Raw genomic sequence first — 23,796 nt, forward strand, 5'->3', positions numbered from 1 at the left:
ATGCCTGGCCACCGCCTGGGCTGACACGGCTATGTTAAGGTGGAGTTCCTCCAAAAAGAAGTGAAAATTAAAGCAAATCTGAAAATGTGTCTCAGCTACAAACTGTCCTTTCTCAGGTCACCAGAGCAGATGGTGTGCTCAGACAATGGACTGCTGTCTGTGTGAGTGAGTATGATGGGGCAGGCAAGGTTGGGAAAGGATCCAGGACTTCTCGTGAACACTGAAACATCTACAAAGGCCAAGCTGGGGATGTGGCGACAAGACACAATTATCACCTACCACTTGTCCAGGGCATCAGTACACAGACCCTACCCAAGTCCTACATTCTCTGGGGAAATGTGTGTTTGTCTAGCTGAGAAGAAACGGAAAAAATAGTTTTGTTAGTTTTTTTCTTTTCTCTAAATGAGGTACACTAGAAAAATATTAATTGTAAACTATAATTACATTAATGCATATTAATGTAATTATATAAATTACATTAATACATATTAATGTAATTATATATGGGATCTATACATAATTATATGTGGAAACTCAACTGCATAATTGATTTGCCATCGAATGGTGCTTTCTTCTTAAGTATTTGTTTAAACCCATCCCCTGGGTAGTCTAAATAAATCCTTTAGTGAAGTAAACATGACTTTTCATCAATTAACTGAAGAGTCTGGGGTTTCAAAAGTTCTTCTAGCACCCCTAACTTATAATGGGGGCAGTTACAGTTAAGAAACAGAAAGCTGGAAGGAAGTACAGCCCATGGCCCCTGAAGCCATTGTGCTGGCTCAGAGTCCTACCCTCACACTCTGATCAAGGGAGCTGGGGAGACTGGGCAGACATGAAGTCTAACAAAGCACTGACAATGGTAGAGGAAGGGGCACTGGCCAAGAGAGGGAGGTGTGCATTCCTTGTGCCAAGATTTGAGCTGGGCACATGGTGGTAGTGTGTGGGGGTAGGGTGGGGTGGGGGGCTGTTGCTTATGAAATCTGAAGTGAAGAGCTTAGCTGTGTGCATGTGAAGGCAACAGCAAGCACGCACTCAGATCCATGGTCATTGGAATCAAGCCAAGAATGTTTCTGGGTGCACAAGTGTCATGAGGTACTCATGACAAGCGGAGAGTTACCGAGGAAGCAGTATGAGGTAGCCAGAGGGTTCCCAAAAGAAGTGGTTTTTAATTTTATCTCTTCAGCTCATCTTATACAAGGCATTTCAACTTTTTGGTTGTTAGTATTTTTATGTACAAAAAGGTAATGAAACCAAGTTGCTCCTGGGGTTGTTACAAAAACTAATGGGAATATGATAATCACAGATGCCATAGACATACCTATGCAAATATACCTATGGATATATGAGTATGCACAAGAATGTATGTTACATAGCACTTCATACACTGAATATATGGCTCAGAAAAGTTAATGTAAAAGTATCTTAAGAAAGGCCAAGGGTTTGCTTTACGAAATACTGAGTGTGTGGGTCTACATGAAGGTGATGTAGACATTTATTCTGGAGATATCATCTCTGACCTTCTCTGGTAGTCCCTGAGCTACACAAACCCTCTAATTGCTATGTAGCCTGGTTTACTCTTCATCTAGATTAGTACAACCAGTTCATCCAGTCATCTTGGCTACCAGCTCTTATCATTTTGGCTTTTTATAAGAGTTTTCTAATTTTCTTTGTGGGGTGGATGCACTTAGGAACCTATTCTATCATCTGGTTCTAGTGGTGGTTCCCACACAAAACGGTCCCAAATAATAAAACCTGGTGGCAAAATAAGAATTCTGAAGGGGCTGAGATTCCCTTGTACCCATAGTTTCTGACTATTTCTTTTTTTCTAGAAAATTCCTCCTACACAGAACTTCACGATCTATTTTGTGTCTCTGTCTCTTTCTTTCTTTCTCTCTATTACATTGACTTCAAGCAAGTTTTTTTCACCTTCCCAAATGAACAGGCTTCTCTATAAAATAATTCTAAATACATGGAGTAATGATGGTATTACAAGGTATAATTTCTAAGATGTTCCTATCTTTGATATACTAGCTGTCCACAGTATTTCCAAAAAGCAATGAGTTAAACCTGGATGTGAAAATATGGGAGAAAAATAGGATTCTTGTGTTCCAAGAAATCAGAGAACAAGATTTAGCTAAGCCTTCCCTATTTATCATTTATAAAGGAAAACAATCAATAAACATTAACTGGGCAAAGAGAACAAAAACTTACATTTGTCTTATACAGAATATCACAACGTTATTGACCGGGACACCCTGGGATACACATTATCTGACTCTGAACTAAGCAGTGCTAGGTTTGTCTTCAGACAGTCTGTATTACAGAAGTTGCACTCTGGAGTGCTCGGTAACCGTTATCTTTCAGATCCTCAATAGCTGTGAAGAGCATTAAGCTATATCTGTCAGGCAAACTAGAGACCGTGGTTTGTTGAGGTAATATAGGTACATCAGCATCTCCCATGAGGGTCCTCAGAACAACTGAGACTAAAACAGACTTCACATCTGCCTCATCAGTGAGTAAGTAAAAGCTGTGCTGGATGAAGTCAGAGGCAACAATGGCAAGACCTTCATTCAAATGCTGAATCTGGAGAGGACCAAAGGCTTGAACCCAACTCCTGTCTGCTCAACTCCTTCAACCTCAAAGATTCCACATACAGAAGAGAATCTGGATGCTACTGCATGCCTTCTGGCTGGGAGCAGAATCCCATCTCCCAAGAAGAGCTTAGTTTCAGCACCAGTCACAGAACCCAGATCTCAGCTGCAGTCAACCATCTGTAAACAAACAAAACCTAACAACCTTACCCACAAAAAAGTAAAATTAACACGCATTTGAAATTCTCCTTACCTTTAACTCAATCACATAACACAGAATTCATCTTATTTCTAAGTCATCATTTTTTGGTTTTGATTTGAAATATTAAAATTTGACCTCTCATTAAAGCATTTATTGATTTTTTATGAACATGTACACATACTACAAAGCAGACCATGTCCTAAGACTTTACAAGTATTAACTCATTTTAATTTTACTAAAATGAGGTCAACTGCTCACTCAAAACTACTCCAGTAAAATGGTGAGCGAACAAGAGCAGAGAGACTAGACAGGAAATAGATGATTTTCAAGGAATTTTGTTCTAAAGGGGAGAATATTAAAGGGGTAAAGGGAAGAACATAAGTGGGATGAAGTGGATATGATTCACAGGAAGCTGTCTTTTTTTTTCATTTATATGTGTGTGCATGCATGCATATGTGCATGTGGAGGTTGGAGAACAACTTGCAGTAGTAAGTCCTTTCCTTCTACCACCACCACGTGGGTGTTGAAGACTGACCTTAGGTTATCAGCCTTGGCAGCAAGTGCCTTTACCTTAGGAGACACCTCCCTGACCATGTTTTGTCATTATGGTTTAGGAGTCTCTGTATCATGTTGGTGTGCGCTTTTGAAAGCACCAGCAGAGGAGAAACAAAGACTGGGCAGAACTAAGCTCTTGCTTCTCTGCTGGAGCACTTCCTCAAGGTAGCATGGAGGCAGAATGAGGCACTCAGACGCACCTTCTCAAAAGGCGTTTCTCATGCCAGAGAAAATCCTGATCTCTTTCCTCACTCCTCTCCACTGTCTCCTCTGTTCTCCATTCCTGGGTACTTCTCAGTAGCTACTGGGCCTTTATAGGTAGTGTACATTCTGATTTAAGGTCTCCTTTACTCAAATGCAAGCTTCAGGAAATCAGGAACTTTTGTCTATTTTTGTTTGATGTTGACTATTGAAATACATTGTGGGACAAAGTCCATGGACATTCAGAGTGACTGGTTATAGAGGACAGTTTACCCACAAGGATAGGCACAGTACAGACTACAGATACCAGATGTTGATAGGTATGACAAGGCAGTTGGACTCTCTTCTGAATTCTATTAGTTGGGTACAGAATGATGGGTTAGAAGTTTGAGACACTGCTTCATTATCTTCTCATTTCCAGAGCTGTAAAATCTTAGGCATCATTGATTTTTAAAAAAGATTTATTTATTTAAGGTACATGAGTACACCATAGCTGTCTTCAGACACATCAGAAGAGGGCATCAGATCACGTTACAGATGGTTGTGAGCCACCATGTGGATGCTGGGATTTGAACTCCAGACCTCTGGAAGAGCAGTCAGTGCTCTTAACTGCTGAGCCATCTCTCAAGCTCCACATCATTGATTCTTTAACCTTTGTACAGGAACTACTTTGTTTCTATTCCTTAGGCTTGGCATCTTATTTTTCTGATAAAAGTTCTTGAACTAGAACCACATATAAAATTAAATACATCATACAAATAAATTTTAAATAAGAAAACTTAAGCCACCTAAACCTGCCACCTAACTCAGTTATTAACAATAAAATGGTGACAAGACCCAGTGTGCCCTGCTGTCACTCTTGTACCCAAAGCATTGTTGGAAGTCAGTCTTAGCCACTGGTTTATCTACTATAAATAAGTGGGTCAGAGTCCAGTTGCAAAGAAGGCCACATGGTGTCCAACACAGTATTTAGTACTTGATATTCTGAGAAGAGACTGTTGGACCCTAATCCAGCTGAAGACTGAAAATGGGCTAGGGTATACCACATTGATAGCTTTATCAGTATGCTGGGTTTGTTCATATTTAAACATGAATTCATTTGAAATTTAGTTTTGTACGAGTAAAACAAACACTCTTCTTTTCCCTCCACAGGTGGACAAGTACTGCTGACATGTCTGCCTGGTTTTGACAGACAGTTCAGTGCCTCCTTTGTTATTTATAGAGCCCTTGTATTCTTGTGGGCTGTTCCTGGGCCTCTATTCTGTGCCATTAGCCTGCCTACATTCCCAGTGTAACCACTAGCACAGCAGACCAGTGAATATAGCTTTACAGAAAGTTTTACTAAAGCAAGCTAAAGCTATCACAATCCATTCATTTTCTTCAAGTATGATTTTGGCTCTTTCTTTTGGCTTTTCCAATTAATTTTAGAATCACCCTGTGATTCTGGGTTTGAAAAAAAAAACCCTGTCTCAAAAAAAAAAAAAAAAAAGGACTGGAGAGATGGGTGGTCTTCCAGAGGTACTGAGTTCAATTCCCAGCAACCACATGGTGGCTCACAACCATCTGTAATGGGATCTGATGCCCTCTTCTAGTTTGTCTGAAGACAGCTACAGTGTACTCATATAAATACAAATAAATAATCTATTTTTTTCCTTTAAAAGAAGATGCACAGAACTTGAGAAAGAGACACAAGATGTTCGCTGGCCTCTAAACACAGGTTTATGTGAACACACACATGCTAACAAGTTGAGTAAGTGGATAAATGTAATAAAGCAGTTTCACTAAATTACTACCAGTGACTAGATGAAATAATATCAGTATTTGCTATAAAGTGACTTTAACCTTCTGGAACCTGAGAACTTTCATAAAATTATTAACCATACTTATCAGGTGTACTGGCTACTTGTGTGTCAACTTGACACAGCTGGTGTTATCACAGAGCAAGGAGCTTCAGTTGAGGAAGTGCCTCCATGAGATCCAGCTGTATGGCATTTTCACAATTAGTAATCAAGGGGGAAAGGCCCCTTGTGGGTGGTGCCATCTCTGGGCTGGTAGTCTTGGGTTCTATAAGAGAGCAGGCTGAGCAAGCCAGGGGAAGCAAGCCAGTAAAGAACATTCCTCCATGGCCTCTGCATCAGCTCCTGCTTCCTGACCTGCTTGAGTTCCAGTCCTGACTTCCTTGGTGATAAACAGCAGTATGGAATTGTAAGCTGAATAAACCCTTTCCTCCCCAACTTGCTTCTTGGTCATGATGTTTGTGCAGGAATAGAAACCCTGACTAAGACATCAGGTAAAAAAATTAAAATGTAAATAAGAAAATTTATGTTAAACACACAAAAGTTATTATTAATACAATACAGGAACTCACTCTAACTTAGAGAAAAACAAAACAAAACAGTCTGAGCATGGTGGCTCACACTTGAGTCATAGGATGAAGTAGGATTGCCAGTCATGAGTTTGGGGTCAGTTTGGGCTATATAGTGAGATCAAGGCAAGTCTGGATTATAAAGCAGAAACTCTATCTCAAACAGACAAAAGCAGGGACTGAGAGATGGCTCAGTGGGTAAAGCACTTGCCATGTTAAATGTGAGGACTGGAGTTCAGATTTCCTGATCTCACATAAAAAAGCTGGATAGGGTGGTGGCTTGCTAGTAATCTCAGTAGGCAGGAGGATGAGACAGGGAATCCTTGGGTAAACAAGATGTCTAAAACCTCAAGTGCCAGGTTCAATGAGAGACCTGGCCTCAAAATATAAACTAGACAAAGCCACCTGGCATTATCCTTGAGCTTCTACATGCACACAAATGTATACACATTTACTTCTAAACATGCAAATCACACACACAGACACCTCCCCCCGCCCCACAAACCACATACCACACACCCAATTTTTTCAAAACCCACAAAACAGAACAAACCATCAACCCTCCTATAAGATAAATGGGAAAAGAAATTAACAAAATACACAGAGGAAATAAACTAATGGAAAATAGTTACCTCTAACCAAAGATATTAAAGTTAAAACTTAATATATCATTTATATCTATTTTTATTGCAAGATTAAAAGGTAGCATAAGCACACAGACAATACATACAAAGACACAGACAATTCTAGCAAAGGCTGTTAGTGAAAGTAGTTCACTTGTATACAGATGACAACATTCACTGTTCACAGGCCCAGCCTTCTGGGGAAACAACCTGGCAGCCCCCAATTCTTGGTGCTTATCAAAGCCTTTGACCAGAGATCCCACTGCTTAACATATATATTATTTACAAAGTCCCCATATATTTGTGGGCTGCTTCAATAACAGGGAGCTCAAAGATGTTTGCTGCAGTATCATCTACTAGAGGATTTATCTATTAACAACCTAAATGGCCACCAAGAGAAGAAGACTTTAGTAAATCGTAGCTATATCACTACAATGGAACATAGTGCTGGCATTTTAAAGAAATGACAAAAATAAGCTTATGTGGAGATAGGCACAAAACTATTTATAATTGATCATGAGACTGTAAGAATAAATGAAATGGGCTTTGACACTGTAAAGGGACATGAATAATTAATGACGATGATGTATTACCATATGAGGGGAATGTGGCTGATTCATTTTCCTAAAATTTTCTTTAATCTTGCCGATACATCCTTCAATTAAAATTAGATGACTGCAAAGCCGTCTCGAGACGGTCTACTCACGGTACTGAGCTTGCTGCAGATGATGAGGATCCGGCGTTCATACAGCATGCTGGCGTACAGATGCAACATGTTGTTCACATCCACAGCCACAAAATATTCTGTCAGATTTCTCTAGGAAAAAGAAGAAAGCAAGGCTTGTGGCTTATTTTGTTTGTTCTTATTACGAACAGTATCTCATAAAAGCAGGAGAAAGCAAATAATCAGAAGGCATGTGCTCTTCTTCCTGTCCCACTCTTTCTACCTGGAAGCCCCAGCTCCACTCATGTATGAAATCATGAAATGCAAAGTTCAAAGAGGCCGTGGAAATGAGCAGCCTGAGCAACTGCATCTTTGTGTGGTGATTATGGGTTACAACTTGAGGTCGTCATACATAGCACTGTGTTTGCTTTTCATGTCATTCCAAAGGATGAGAAGCACAGGAACCCTACAATCTCAAAAACGATGAAACCAAGGCTGAGGAAGATTCTCTGAGATCAATTGACCTAATAAGCAATGAAGACAGGACTCTGCTCTCATCTTTGGACCCAAGGTCCTAGAACTTTTCCAACATATGTTGCCCTGTATCCTAGCAAAAGAAAGTGTCCAACCTTCAGGCACTTCTACCCAGTAGATCCTAGCACAAACGTGGGGCATTGCCTGCCTCATCCTTACTGTTCACATTCAGAGCATACACTTTCCAAACTGGCTCTGCTAGAATGAAAGCAATTTCAAAGACTTACAACTCCCAAATACTTCCCTTAAAAGGGAGAAGATGTAGATAAGCAAGCAGCAAGTTGTGACAATAAAGTGTTTTAAACAGCTTTTGTTTTTCCCTGTATCCTGGGGTTCATTCCTTTAATTAGCATTATGGATTAGAACTCTTCAGATTTCAGCAGGGAAATGGATAACATTTCATTTCTACAACCCTTTCTATGTCCACCTGACATTAATAATACACACGAATACACTAATTTCTTTAATGTTACAGGGTTTCAATACTGTACAGTGCAACTCTCAGGAAATGAAAGGAGGGAAGGTAAGCTGTTGCCACGAGTGTCAGTTTATCATGATTAAAGATCTACAACCCATAATTTAAGTAAACCAGTAGATTTTATATGCAAAATACCATAAAGTGCTTTTCCACAATATTATGGTTAAGGATAAGAATGTGCGTTTATCTCATGATTTATTACTGTTTGACCAGAGTATTAGGCTAACCACCAAACTTCACAAATAAAGAGCAAGTGGATTGATAGCTTTTCTCCCCTACGCTAACCACTCTCTTATACTGTCCCTCCTAGATATTGCTCATTCGCTATCTAACATGATGAGGCTTTACACAGGTCATCCTGCTTTAACTATAAAACCATACCTTGTACATAGATGTCACTTTCTCTATTTAAAGTTGTAAAACAGAAGCACAGAAAAGTAATGTAATATAACAAGGGTCACATGATAAGTGAACAGCAGAAGACTCAGTTTAGGGTTTAAATATATAATACCTTAAAGTATATAATACCTTAAAATATCACATTCATAAAGTATTGAGTGTAAGGGAAAATAAGAGGAAATATATGTGCAAAGAAGAGGGAACTCTCCTGCCCCTTAGGGAACTTAGGGAATTGTTGCCCTGTTTATAGCAGAATCTTTACATGCCAGGCAATGTGTGCTTTATCTATGTTCTTTCTCTTCCTCCTAATAACTTTTAGGTAAGCATTACCATGTCTCAGTGGAGAAATAAAAGCTTACAAAGCCTTAGTTATCTATAAAGATCACCCAGTTAGAAAGGGCAGAGCCAAGAGCAGGTCTCTTGAATCTAAAAGTTATCTGTTAACAGCTATACCAGTTTGCCTCCTAACAAACTCGATGAAAAAAAAAAAAAAAAAGAGCGCTAAAGTCTGATGAAACTGGGCAAGAAGCACTCCTCTGCCCAGTGGACTGAGGAGGGCTGAGTTAATGATGTCAGGGTGGGGTTTGTTCCTGAGACAGTGACACGGCAGAGCAGTTCTCACAAACAAAAATACAAGGCCCTCAGCTGAGCATTTCAGAGAGAGCTTAAATGCTGATGAATTATATGAATTTTTCTTTTAGAAGAGGATAGAAGTAACAAGAAAATAGAAATGAGGAGCTTAAAGAAGGCCAGAAAGCCCATTAGCACTTTTGACAGATCCAAAGATAACTCTGAAGCCACCAAAACGTGGCCTCAAGAGTCTGCCAAGAAGCTTCACGCTGAGGAGAAATATGTTACACAGCTTGCCGTCCAAATAGGGAGACACAGCGTCAGAGACAAATCCTGTGCCTTATTTTGGTGGGAGGAAAAAAAAATTCACAAGGATACTTTTGTGGATGGGAAAGGGTGTGTTTTTGAAACAAAACACCACTCAACTGAGGCAGGCCCCCATTCCCAGTCGAGATTGGAGGGACACAGGTGCTTGGTCCAAAACTCTACACAGGTATGTTAAAAATATGTAACATTTAGCCAAATTCTTTCTAAACTGTCATGTACTTTTTTTGGTATTTCTCATCCCATCTGTGCTGATCACCAAGATATTTGTGTCTAAACAGAAGCTGTCTCTCTTATCTGCTTCCTCCCCTGCCTCTTTCCTTCTGGGATGCCACCCGCCAGAGTGGGAGGGAGTGCCAACGGCCCCAACTGAGGAACTTCTTGGACAGGGGAGCACTCGCAGGGCAGAGGGGGTCCTGGCTCACTCTTAGTTTCCGCCAAGTGCCTTGGAGACAGGGATCTCCCTCTTGTTGTTAAGTGCCCAATAGCTTAAGCTCCATGGCAAAGCTCAACTTCCCAGACTTGCTCTGTCATTCCCACCCATCAGGCCTTTACTTCCTCTCAGAATACTCTTCTCCATTCTAAACATGTTCATTTCTAAACAGAGGAGATCAGCCTTGTGTCACCTCCTCCTGGAAGGGTTCCTGGATTCCTCTGCCAAATGCTCCTTTGTGTTTCCATGGCAATTTGTCCCTATCTTATAGTAACTCATATTTAAGTATGTTTTTCTACTAGGTTGAGTACCTGTGGACAAATTACAAAGTCCAGCACTCTCGCAGTTTGATGAAAGAATAAATCTGTATGTAGAGGAATCAAGTGGTTGAAGACTACCTGTCCTTTGGCTCTGGTAAGCAGGGCATGGGAGAGTGGTCTAGCAGAGACAGTGCAGTATATTAAGAAGAAAAAGGCACCTGACAGAAACTCAAGCTGAGTCAGATAGGTGACTCAGTGCTAGTGAAAGGCCACAGGAAAAAGGACAGGATCACATTTGGGTTTCAAAAAGAGCTCCTTGAGGCTGGCGAGGCAGTTAAGAACACTGGCTACTCTTCCACAGGACCTAGGTTCAATTCCTAGCATCCACATGGAAGCTCACAAATTTCTGTAACTCCAGTTATAGAGGATCTGACACCCTCTTTGGGCCTCTGTGGATACCATGAACGTATGTGATGCACATACTACATACATGCAAAACAGCTACACACATAAAACAAAACAAAACAAAACAAAACAAAACAAAACAAAACAAAACAAAAATCTCAAAGCCTATGACAGCAGGAAAAAAGAAGGCAAATGGAGGACCTAGGACCTATTAACCACTTATCTGGTTACTGCCACACTCCAGGGGGAAAAGAATCCAAATGTGTAATCAGTTCAAAAGAAAACTTTACCTATATATGTTAAAACAAACAAACAAACAAAATCCCCACAAAACCACTCTTAACCACAGGATTAGACTTGGAGAGGGAAGGAAGAAAGGCTCTTTGGCACTATGGCCTCCATGGTTCCAAGGCTCTGTACACCACACCTTCTGTTTGTCCAAACATTTCTATTTGTTTGAATGTCAACCCTCCTTCTAAACAACCACCATTCCTGTTGAACATGGTATTTCTGCTTCCTTTTCCTCAGCATGAAACTTTGGACCACTGCAACTCTATCACAGGTAAGCCCAAGTACCTACCCCTTCATCCTGTGCCAGTTACTACCAGGTAATAATACTCCTGCCAGGAAATGAGGACCGACCTGCTTGGAGGACTGTTTCCTGGGCTCTGCACTCTGGTCTTGGGGTTTTTTTAGTGCCAGTCCATTTCTAGGTTTGAGAAAACTCCTTTCTTTGCTTGGACTTTATTATACACTGTTCACCTCTCCCATCCCCTGTATGGATGGACAGCAGGAATATGAAAGTGCCAGTCTGGCCAGAATTCAGATCCAAGGGGGACTCCAGACAGTGCAGCATGAAAGGTGAATTTTTGGAAGTTACGTGCCGCATCGTGTTCTTGAACCCCTAGCTTCTATTTTTCATCTGTACAAAAAAGACATTGGCAAAGGTCTCAATCTAGACAAAGAGGGGAGCAACACCTAGCAAACCCCATGCCCCCAAGGAGCACCTCCCAGGAGCTGTTCCTTTCTTGCTCTCTGTTTGCTCTAGCACCAGCCTAAGTGGCTGGGGGCTTCACACTCACTGTGCTCCATGCCTGAGGTTATGAAGCAGGTGGAGGTCGGGGGTTGGGTTGGAAAGAGCTGGGCCCAGGAGGGGATATCGTGTGGCTTAGAGAGAAAGCGTCTTAGGTTCAATACCATAGGGAAATGAGATAATCCTCAAACCAAAGAACCGACTCTAAGCTGGGTACTCCTTGGAGCCTTCAAAGCAGATGTTAGTCTGCCCCAGTCTGTCATTTGATTAGACTCTGAGACTCCATCTCCGTACAGGAATAAAGACTCATTGCATTCACTCTAGAGACTGATTCCTGGGTCAAAGGCTTGGTTGTGTAAATGGGTCTCAAGTCCTAAAATAACTCTTACTCAAATATTTTACAATATGACTTTTTTCTTTAAAGAGAAACAGAATCTTGCTACATTGTTCAAACTGGTCCCCAGATCTTAAGCTTCAGGCTTCCTCTCAACTAAGTGTTCTGAGTAACTGAAAGTACAGGTATGTTTTGTCATTAGGCCCAACTTTTACAATATGAAAACAGCTTAAGCCTTTAAGTGATTAAAAAAAAATTTAAGTTATCTTAGTGGTACCAGTGGTATCAGATTCTTATAAGGGAATTACAAATTTGGGGTTCTAAAATAATCTGCCCAAGAAAAAAATCTGCAAATTCATTTGAACAGTCAAATGAGAAAAGTGCATTATAGAACAGAAAGCAGAGTTACCGAGGCCAGCTTTATCCTCTGTGCACAGGAAAAAGACTATTAGAATAAACAACGATCCAACAACTCATAGGAACAATCTCAGTATTTGATAACAGGTCCACTTCTGCCATCTCAACTTTGTTTATTTGTGAAAGCTACAATAACTTCATAAATCTTTTCTAGAGCATGGTGCATCTTTTGACAAAGTGGAGTCTGGGCAATGTCACATATAACCATCCAGCTAAACACTTTCCTCGCATCATTAGCTACTTGGTATGACACTGACCAGATAATTAAGACAGGTTTAATACTTCAAATTAAGGCCTATATGATTATCCATTAATCAAAAATAAACTTCAAAACCTGGGTGCAAAACAAAATATCTCTTATGCAGTCAGCTTACAATGTAATTATTACTACACATCTGTCCATGATCTGTGACTTTTTCTTAAATGCAGGTCACTTGTTTAAAATTTATAAAGATTTATGCTCATTTAATTACTGACTGCATAAAATTTACTCCTACATGTGTTATCTTGATAGACAAAGAAAACCCTGATGAGCAATTACATAGTAATCGTTTTTCAGCGAAAAGCAAGAAAATATTTTTACAAAGAAATTGTAGAAATAATGAGAATTAACTTCAACAAGGAGCTGAAAGTGGAAAGAATTAATTTTCCACATTTGCTTTTCATTAACAACTTGTAGACAAATTGCCCCAAAAGCCAGCTCTAAGGAGCTGTTCTTTTTCCTCTCTCAGGGTCTGGCACTTTGTTAGTTCATTCATTCATCCAACCAGTCAGTCAGTCAGTCAGTCAGTCAGTCAGTTAGTCATTAGTAGCATGTAGTCATGCATCTACAAGTTCCAGGTATTAATCCTCCATCCTTAAAGGACAAGTGGCACTAACCAACTATTCATGCATTAGTCACATTGCTCACACTAATGATCTCTTAGGAACACACACATGTTACTGAGACCTTGGCCTAGAAACATCTCCATACTGGGCTTAGACCCACCCAGGTATGAATTTTGGTTTTTGCACTCAGCTACTAAATAAGTGAATTTACAACTTTGTGTTTCCCTGTTCTTCAAAGGGGCTAACAATCACATCACTGTCTAGTGTAAGAGCTTAGGAAATAACAAATGGTGCCTGGTCTGAGCTACCAGAACTGAAGGGCATTAAAAAAGTACTAGCTCTTCCTTCTTTACTTACACTAACCTTTCTCTGATGTCAGAAATCATAATGTTGTTAGGTTTCATATTCTAAAGGGCATATGTCCTTCAGTTGCTTACTTTCTTAAATTTAGGTCGTCCTTTAGCAGAGACAATCAATGTGTCTGCAGAAACCTCTTCTATGTTAAGCACGGGCCGCCACACCCTATTCACCACACCAGTGATGGCAGGGGCCACTAAGACATATCTCAGGGAGGGAAGACATTAATTTGTACAGCCAAGAATGTCAGCTAACATCCAGAAAGGACAAGCAATGGGGAATCACATTCCTCAGCTTGCAGTCATACTGAGACCTCAGGAGGTTGAATCTCCAGGAAACTAGAATGAGGAGAAAAAGAAAGTTCTAGTGGTGCTCAGCACTGTCCTTGAAACTTACCATTTAAAACTTCTGCTCTTTGTACTTCCCTTTATCAGATTAGAATGCTGAGGTTCTAAGAAGACAAGAAGCCCAAGGGCTCAGGCTGGTGGGGCCCTGTGTCTGGCTGTCTCTGAAATCCATGTTCTATCCATGACAGCACATTAACAACCCTGTGGTTATTGCTTGTTTCAATTTGCAATGCAGCAATTTAGTCATTTTAAATTAATCCTTGAAAAATCACCAAGAGATTAAAATGCAAATTTCAACATGGCTAGAGCTCTATAGTGATTCTGTGTCAAACCCACACAAATTGGTCTCACAAAAGTTCAGTCTCCTTAGCATAAAAGCTTCCTTGCTTTGTTGTGTTTCAGATATAAAATATCATTTTTTTTCTCATGAATATCACAAGTCGACCCTAGGGGGCCAAACTTTCTGAACAGGGGTTGCTACACCCTGCTGACCTGAAGACTAAGGCTAGCAACCAGAGCCTATGAGCACTGGGCTCTGTGCATGTGAAATAGGGCTCATGTCTACCTCTCACAGAGTAGCTGGCAGGGATTAAAATGGAATGGTATGTGTTAGGAGACTGGCAGATTGGTACTACTATTCTGCTTAGAAACAAACAAGACCAGACCTTTACTGGTTTGCAAAGGAGGATTTAGGAGACAATGGGTCGTATATAGGGAATTAGTTCATTAGTGGCAAAACCAGAAGAGAAAATCTAAATTTCAAAAATGGTGGGGATAGAGGAGGTGACACACAGTGCAGCTAGGAGCTAGACACAGTGCAGCCAGGAGCTGTAGGTGTCTGAAGACCTACAAACAAAGATTTGAAAAAGATATTTGAAAATCTGAAGACCTACAAACAAATATCTGAAAAAGCTGAAGACCATTCAAACAAATATCTCTAACCTTAGCAGTTAAGATGCTGAGAATTGAGAAATTATACAAACTTCCAGCTACTTTAAAAACCAAGTTCTTAAGGAAGTCGTGGTCCTTAAAATAAAAAGATGAGTTAGATCTAAGTACCTGATCATGTTAGTATTTAGCACAGAAGAAACATGACAATCCATCTAGGCGTTTCCTCAATGAGAAACTCCAAGTTTCTCTCTTCTCCTCTGACACCACCCTCCCAGGAAAAGTCAAGTAAACACATTTTTAAAGTTAGGAATCCTGAAGAATAGGAGAGATATGTCTGTCTTTTAAATTGTAAAATGATGTTACTAATAAACTGGTTTGTCTGAGGGCACACTGGGCCATGACTGAGACATTTCAGGCTGTCATAGTTTAGAGGATAGTCCAAGGAGGAGACTGATACCACCATATAGTGAGTAACACCCAAGGTTGTTAAAACAAAACAAACAAACAAACAAGAAACCCAACCAACCAACCAAACGAACAAACAAAAAAACCAATCCAGACACAGACACAGACAACAAAAGATTACCTGGGCATAAAAGTTGATGGAGAGGATAAAGGAAAAGCTGGAGACTAAGGGTGAGGTGGGTGGGTGGACATGACAAAAAGCACCAAGCCCAGCTCACACACAGAGCGCAGGGAAGCTCAAGAAGTGAAGCTGCTCAGCCTCCAAAGGTTAGAAAAAGGCACAAGTGATTCATTCATTCCCAAATTTTTTCTCTCCAGCCCCCAGTTCCTCAGCTGGCTTCCTGCACCTGTCCAGAGGGAGTAATCTGATTAGAAGCTCTGAGGAAGAAGGGCTTGGGGATAACAGGTAAAGCTGAGAATGGTTCCAAAAGCACTAATTAGAAAAAAAGGATGAAACCAAGGTAACCAGAGCACATGTGGTCATCTCATAACCCACTCACCTTCCTTAGCACTGGTAATAAAACACTCACTCCCCAGAAGAAAACTGACTAACCCTAAGGAAAAGGTTCTGATGATATGTAAGAGTATCCACCTCTGTACTCTGTCAAGCTCTGCTGATGAGCACAGTACTTTGGGTGAGATGTTCAGTACCTACTTTAAAATGTAACAAGGCACATGTCAGCCAGAGCTCAGTAAGAGATTCACAAGACAGACAGGAGCTAGGACTGGGGTGTGACAATGGTGAAGGAGCTGGTGTGGAAATGCAGATTGTGTAGCACCAGGTTCTCAGGAGGGTGAGCTGGGAGGGCTGTGAGCTGGGAGGGCTGTGTTGGGAGGGTTGTGAGCAGGGAGGGTTGTGAACTGGGAGGACTGTAAGCTGGGAGGGCTGTGAGCTGGGAGGGCTGTGAGCTGGGAGGGCTGTGAGCTGGGAGGGCTGTGAGCTGGGAGGGCTGTGAGCTGGGAGGGCTGTGAGCAGGGAGGGCTGTGAGCTGGGAGGGCTGTGTTGGGAAGGTTGTGAGCAGGGAGGGTTGTGAACTGGGAGGGTTGTGAACTGGGAGGGTTGTGAACTGGGAGTACTGTGAGCTGGGAGGGTTGTGAACTGGGACGGTTGCTGGTGTCTACAGGAGGGAGAGGAGGAGAAAGAAAATCAGTTTTTAAATCTGGGAATTATAGTCTCACAGATAAGATAAAAAAAAAGTAACAGTAAGATGGCCAAAGTAGAAAATTTTACAGAATGTAAAAATTGTTGAATAAAGTAGAGGTTGGTCTAAAAGAGAAATGTGGAAAACAGTAAAAAAAAAAAAAAAAGAGAGAGAGAGAGAGAGAGAGAGAGAGAGAGAGAGATAATAACAAAGCAAAGTAAAACAACATAATAGTGTGTGAAAATATTTGTAAGCATAAGGAGTGAGTTTTCAAAGTGGATAAGATGATCAATGCCCAGGACAATGGGTGAAAATGAGCCCATTAAGGTACATCATGGTTCAATTTCAGGATATTAGAAGCCAATAGATCTTAAAAGATAATAGGGATCAAATTGGTCAAACCTCCTAAGCTTCAAGAGTAAAAAGAAGTTAGCCTTCATATTTCTGAAAGGAGAGTTATTTTGCAAACTAGAATTCCACATTCATACTACGTAATCATGCAAGTTCAAAACTGTTGCCTCCAGCAACATAATCTCTCTGGAAAATGATTCTTGAGAATGGTGGAATAAAACAAAGAAAGAGGAAGATGTTAACCAAGATCTCACCTACAACAAGTTGGACAAGACCCACAATCGGGTTTGCATTGTTTTTAATATACACTTCTGTGTTGATTTTTTGTGATGGATTTTGAATGAGATGGGCAAATATTTTTAATATATAATTAGATAAAGAAGCATTTTTGGAGGTATGCAGTTAATTTATTCCCCACTGCGTGTTGTTAAATTGTACCTTCTAAACGTAGGGTGCTTTGTTGTTGTTGTTGTTGTTTTTAAATAAGTCAAAGGAATCTTTTGGTCTCAAGTAGTACCCAACTCCCAATTTAAGTAGTGATAAATTAACCAGATCTAAATAACAGTAGAGCGGGCAACCAGCACTGTAGTCACCATCCATCTATCTCTCCAGGATCCATGAGCACCCCAGGGCTCTGCACAGCACTGTCTGAGGCCACAAAGAAGGAAGGCAAAGCTTGAGAAGCACTTCTGAAATGAAGTGATCTGAGCGCTCTCTCTCTCTCTCTCAACTAAAATCTTGAACACGCTGACAAGATAAATGCAACACTGCTGTTTTCTTATAGAAATAGAGTGGAGATGACAATGTTTTCATCTTTCCAAGTCATTCTCTATTCATATTACATTTATCTTAACTTCAGCCACACTTTTCTAGAAAAATTTTCACTTTCCAAATGTGTTAGAGATGTTTCCTTATCTTTTAAAGTTTTACTTTAATATATCTTGATTACAATCTGGTCTTGTCACTTTTCTCCTTCCCTTTCCCCCCTCCAGACTCTCTCAATTAATCTTTGTAAGTTCTTAAAAAGTCTTGGTTTGTAACCTTAACAATAAATTATTTTTCTACTTTTTTTGTTACTCTTTTTCTAATTTCTTTCTCCACATCCTCGCCATTGAGCTGCTTTTCTCTAGTGCTTTATGGAAAACTAGACCCTTGTACACATCAAGCAAGTGCTGGTCACTGAGCTATATGCCCAGCCCTTTTGATTTCTCAAACTCAAATTCAACTTCATTGTTCTTACAAATGCATTCCAGACCATGGGATTTCCAATTTGGGGTGCTTTTGGTCACATCTTTTTAAATGGAAAGGAACTTTGGCACCTGCTACAATACAGGTAAACTTTAAAGGCATTATGTTAAGTGAAATAAGCCAGCAGAAAAGGACAAACAGCTTATAATTCCACTGATACTTGGTGCTCAAAAGTAGGCAACAATCACAGTCAGTGTGCCACTTATATTTTACCACAGGCCTCTCTGATGGCTGCTTTAGGCTTCATTCTACATTTTACAATTTATAATCACAATAAAATATTGTGTCCTAAGGTAGACATGTCACTCAGCTTCTTCAGAGGGCAAACACATCTGCCAATTTAGCTGGCTGCTTCTCAGCCCTTAGAAGGCACTGTCCTCCTTCACTTACTACAAGCTTCCTGAGACATGAGCACAGAAGCATGGTTCTACTTATGAACACCTGCATTTGTAAACTTTCACAGGGGAATTTCTTTGCTAAGAACATTCCATCTTATAAGAGAAAGGAGAATCTAAGTCTCTATTGTGAGGGAACACCTAAGTTCCCTCAAATGAAGATTTTTGCAGTAGACAACAATGATTCTTATCAGTGAAAATGCTAAGATGCTTTTCTAATAGGTAATTTTAAGCTATATTAGTATGCCCTAGAAAGAACAGAATAAATTCATATCAACCATTAATAAGTGATTACTTTGAGAAATATGAAGAAAACCTTGTGTCTACACTTTGGAGATATTTTCAATTTGTTTTTGCTATTATAGCCCATTGTTTTTCTTTTTTTAATATTTGTTTCAGCAATCCACTGTAACTACATTTGAAAACATACCCCTTTCTTTTAAAAACATAAACAATAAATAAATAAGTATAGTGGTCATTTTCCAGGTACTCACATTCTCAGGTATGCTGGGAAGCTCTCTGCTATCAGGCACAGTGAAGTAAGAATGCTGGAAAAGAAAAGACATGAGCTGCATAATTTTTTTCAAGATGTTTTAACTAGAACTTTATTCCAAATTTAGGTAAATGTTCTAAAGCATCTTCCTTACTCAGATGAGGAAGCCCCATGGCTGTTGTAAGAAATATCCATATTAGAGCTGCTTAGGCTAATGTTGGACCAAGCTAGGAGCATTAACTCATCAGCAGGAGAATGAATGTCTTGGGAACATGAATGAAAAAAAAATCAAAGAAGCTTAAATCTAAATTCTCAATGTGATATTTTGTGAGTTTCTGAACACAAGAAAGTAGCCAGTTCTGTAGTTTGCTGTTCAGTAAGGCAGAGTTCAATAAGGCAGAGGACTCTTAGTAACCAAATAACACTACAATCACTCATTAAGTGACAGGATATCCCAACCAATCCTGCTACTCCATTTTAGCATCTAAGGTCACATCAATCTATACTGTAATCAAAATCTGCTCAGGACAGTTCCAGCCAAAGGCTACTCATGCCACATGAAAGGGCTACAGATGGTTGCCAATGGAGAATAAGCTCCTCACTTGCAGTGTGATTGTCATGAAGCCTGGGAGAGTTTGAAGACTTGACTTCAAAGACTTGCAATGAGACATCTCCATGTTTGTAACAAGCCCATATCTCCAAGTTAAATGAAAACTGGCTGAACTAATGCCACCTCCTTGGCTGCTGTTAAAGGCTCAGAAGATAATGGTAAGTGGCACTGGAAGGAGCCTTGTGCTGGCCAATTAAAGATGGATTGTGAAAGGCCAGGAAAGGTCATGGGCAGAAAGGTTCAGCTCAGCCATGGCCTAAGTTCCCATCTGGACCTCCCCACCCCCCCAACCCCTTACACTCCTGGGTAATGGAAGAATAAATAGGTTTCTTGAAAAGTGAGTTGTATCTTCGTTCTAAAATAAAAGGTCCTGGAGACAAGCTGTACCAATGATGGTAATAATGAGCTGTTAGTCTGACACTTAAAAGATATTTATTGAACATCTGCTTATGGAAAAATTTGTATTAAATACTTTATAAACATCATTTCTAGTTGCCACAATAAAATTTGAAGATAGATATTATCTCCATATTACAAATGGACATGATTAATGTTCAGAGAGGCAGATAGTCTAAGATCAGTGAGCATGTGGAGGATCTAGGCTGGAACCAGTCATGCCATACCCAGGCCCTATCCACTGTATCCACAGACTCTTTATGTCTCTGCATTTATACACAAGAACCTGAGAAAACACTTCTACATGAGGCACTTAGCTTACAAAAAATGGTATTTTACTTACTTACTATTTTATTGATTTTGACACAGTGTTTCACTATGTAGCTTCAGCTAGTCTAGAAATTCCTACATAGACCAGACTGGGCTTTTGGGCTTGCACTGATTCTTCCCTACTTCTGCTTCCAGAATGTTGGAAGGCAGACATACACTACCACACCAGGATTAACAACTGGATTTTTATTTTACAATTATTATAATTTAAACTGTTAATTTGCATTTCTACTTTTCTCAATCACCTACATTAGATACACAGAAACATTCTATTGTGGAAAGTGGTTCAAGATACAAAGCCCAGGCTGTATCTTTATAAGGCATTTCACAAATATGTTAGGATTTCTATTCCAAATGAAATACCAGACCTTCAAATCAGAAATGCATTTTGGGAAGAAGAATGTCTAGTGGAGAGGGGGGACATCTGCCTTTACAGATGCAGTGGATTGTAAAGAGTGAGCCAGCATAACTCCAAACCAACCAGTCCCCAGGCTGTCCTTTGAGATTCTGTCTTGCTCCATTGCCCATGAAATGCTGGGGACCAGGGGAGGTCAGAAACATTCCTAGAATCCACTGGAATGAAACAGCTGCACACCCAATAGTTCCTCCTGCCTGAAATGGCTTGTCCTTGAGGCCTGACAGCATGCTGCCAGTGCAGACATTTGGGGAAGGAGTGGCCCTTCCTCCCAGGCAGCTGGTGACCTAGCCTGGCTACTCCACAGCTACCTGTCGGATGCTATTACAGGCTGAAGCAGTGACATCAAGCTGTTTCAGAAAAAAGACTTGAGACAAAGGCAGGGTTGCTCTGCTTCAGTGATGACTGGGTCTAAAGCTTACTTGCTCATCTTTTCAGGCAGCCTCTACTTCCCTAAGAGCAAATCCTCCATAAGTAAATTCCTTCCCTCCTTCCCTGTGTCCATCCCTTATCCCTATTACCTTAGCATTGTAAAGGCTAGTTCATCATTTGTAAATTGCATGACTTTACATGCATGCCCTTTCCTCTCTAAACCTTTCCTCTATGACATGAGAATGTTAATACCTACATTGGGAACGATTTTGAACATCACAGGTATACATTAGTATAAATTAGAAACTTAAAATAGATTTGTTATTGTTGTTATTACTGGCAATACTATGGCTTTTAATACCATTCTGGTAAAACCCATTACTTTTCCTTATGAAGTCAGACACCCTCCTGATCCCTGAAACAAGTACTGTAACTGCTTCTTGAGAAGCTGGAGGAGAAAACTCTCTAACCTGCCAGGGCTCTGGGATAGGGAGACAGGTCTGCATGACAATAGGTGCCTGGCCAAATGGTCTCCACCACAGAATTCTGATAAAGGCAATGGCAGCTTCCAACTAAGAGATAAAGAATTTAGTAAATGAATTATGGAAAAGATTCTACACACCTCTTTTGATGTCCTATCTGGCAGATAAGGAAGCTGAGCCCATATAGTTAAAGGTCTTGATTTAAGTCACTTCAATCACTAGCAAAATAGACAACTGGAACAGAAATTTCCCATCAGGTAGCATACTAAACTGTGGGGCCGTGAAAGGCAGCCTATTTTGGTTGAATGAGGCTTGCTCTGGCAACCCAGTAGAAAACTCAAGGAATGGAACAGCGAGCCATGTTCCCAGAGACAGGTGCTTGATACCACAGAGCCCCCAACTCCATAATTCTGCAACTATAAGTCACGCAGACAATGTCCCAAGCTTCTGGCATTCTGGCTAGATTTCACCCCCACAGTTACCTGACTATAGCCAGGTATGCTCCTCCCAAGTTACCTGACAACAGCAAGATAGCCCAGCCCACTATAAAAGGAGCTGCTTGGCCCCTCCTCACTCTCTTTAAGCTTTTACCTTTCTTACTCCCATCTCTAGACCTCCTTTTCTCTCTCCCTTCCTCCCTCTCTCTGCGTGGCCATGGCCGGCCTCACCAGGGGCTGCGTGGAAAGCATGTGACAGTCTTCCTCATCCACCCGCTGGAACTCTGGCTGGACGCAGGTTTTCTCCCACTCCCTCTATTACCCCACATCCACTGCCCCGCACTAAACAATGTGCAGGATGTACCTCAAAGCACTCAAAGAAATAATGAGTGCTGTAGACCAGGAACTATACTGAGTACTCTCCCTCTGTCTTCATGGCATAGAGACTGATAACCAGTTTACTCCCAGAGGAATTAAGTCTCCAGGATCATGTAAGGGGAAGGGCTAAAAAGAAAGGCTAATTCAGACTGAGAATTTGGGGAGGATTTCTGAGGAAACAGAATCAGAATAGTTCTGAAGGATGCATGAGTTAACAGGCAAACAGAAGAGAGGCAGTGTTGAAGACTGAAGGTTCAGAATGGACTTTAACTGTGACAAAGGGTAATATAGGTAGCCAAAAATAGGGGATGACAAGGCTGATAGGTCCAGCTATCCTATTCCTTGAATCTTTGACTAAGGATATGACTAGTCATTTGGGAAGCATCTATTCTTCAGTGAATCTCAGAGAGAGGGAGAATCCCATACCCGAGCCTGCCTTGAACTTGCCCCACTTACCACACTGAGGTGAACAGACACTCCAGGATCAGGGATGGGAAGTCTGTGCAGAGTTTCAAGAAGTTCATTCCACTGACTTTCCTGAAAGAAAGAAAGAAAGAAAGAAAGAAAGAAAGAAAGAAAGAAAGAAAGAAAGAAAGAAAGGGTCTTAGTAATAAAAAGCTGGACCTATGGTGAGGTCTAGACCCACAGAGAGACAGGTGGGAGATGCTGGCCCCAAAACAAAAATAGGTTTGATATTCAAGTATATTCAAGTATAGGTTTGATATTCAAGTATATTCAAGTATAGGTTTGATATTCAAGTAGGGTTGGATAAAAGACACTGCTCAAACACAAGAGTCAAACTGATCCTCCCACATCAAGTTTGACATTTTCTATTCAGTCAGACACCTACCATGACCACCTTTTATGGATCATATACCATAAGCTCTCAGCAAATCTATTCCTTCAACTCCATAGCAACAACTTCTAAATGCAAACAATCTGAGCTTCCAGGGCGGGGGTGGTTGGGAGAAATAACTTTGACACCATGGATCTAGTCTTCATCATCATTACCCTCAATTAATTTTATTGAGTGTTCACTGGGTACATGTAGCAGCCTCCAATTATGGAAAGTTAGAAATGAAGCAAGTTCACCAACATGTGATATAGGACAGCAGCCGTGCATTTTAATTAGGGAAACTGAGCAGCTGAACAACATACAGAGCAGCACAAATTATTCGACTCAAAACAGATTCGCCTTTAAGATGCTCAAAACAACAGTGCTTATAAAATGATCCAAAAGCCACTTCTTTTTGTGGGAATTCTTGTGTGCTAATAAAAGGTTACATTTACATGGGCAGTCATGTCCTCACTACTGGATCCTTCTAGCCACCCACTTAGGTGTGAAGAATGAAAGTCTGAACTGTGAAACCCTAGTGTCCCATTGGATAGTAGGCTGCACAGCCCAGAGAGGGAGGAAGGATTGCTGTATCCAAGTCCACAGCCCTATCTGCCTCTGGCAAGGCGCCTGAGA

The 23,796-nt window shown here is 40.6% G+C and overlaps 1 protein-coding gene across 8 annotated transcripts in view; it reads right to left on the reverse strand.

The window, feature by feature from the left end:
* Window positions 1–23,796, reverse strand: part of Dennd1a (DENN domain containing 1A) — a 474,661-nt gene that overhangs the window by 218,245 nt on the left and 232,620 nt on the right. For 7 of the 8 annotated variants that reach the window (XM_029474571.1, XM_021183620.1, XM_029474570.1 and 4 more), the window contains 3 exons: window positions 22,782–22,862; window positions 18,907–18,960; window positions 7,244–7,354 (listed from right to left, as the gene is read on the reverse strand). In XM_029474571.1, coding sequence (XP_029330431.1) covers window positions 7,244–7,354; window positions 18,907–18,960; window positions 22,782–22,862 — 246 coding nt within the window. Of the gene's footprint in view, window positions 1–7,243; window positions 7,355–18,906; window positions 18,961–22,781; window positions 22,863–23,796 lie in introns of those variants that run through there. The other variant, XM_029474573.1, reaches the window with a different exon arrangement.

Source organism: Mus caroli, chromosome 2 (assembly GCF_900094665.2).
Source record: "Mus caroli chromosome 2, CAROLI_EIJ_v1.1, whole genome shotgun sequence".
NCBI classification, from domain to species: Eukaryota; Metazoa; Chordata; class Mammalia; order Rodentia; family Muridae; genus Mus; species Mus caroli.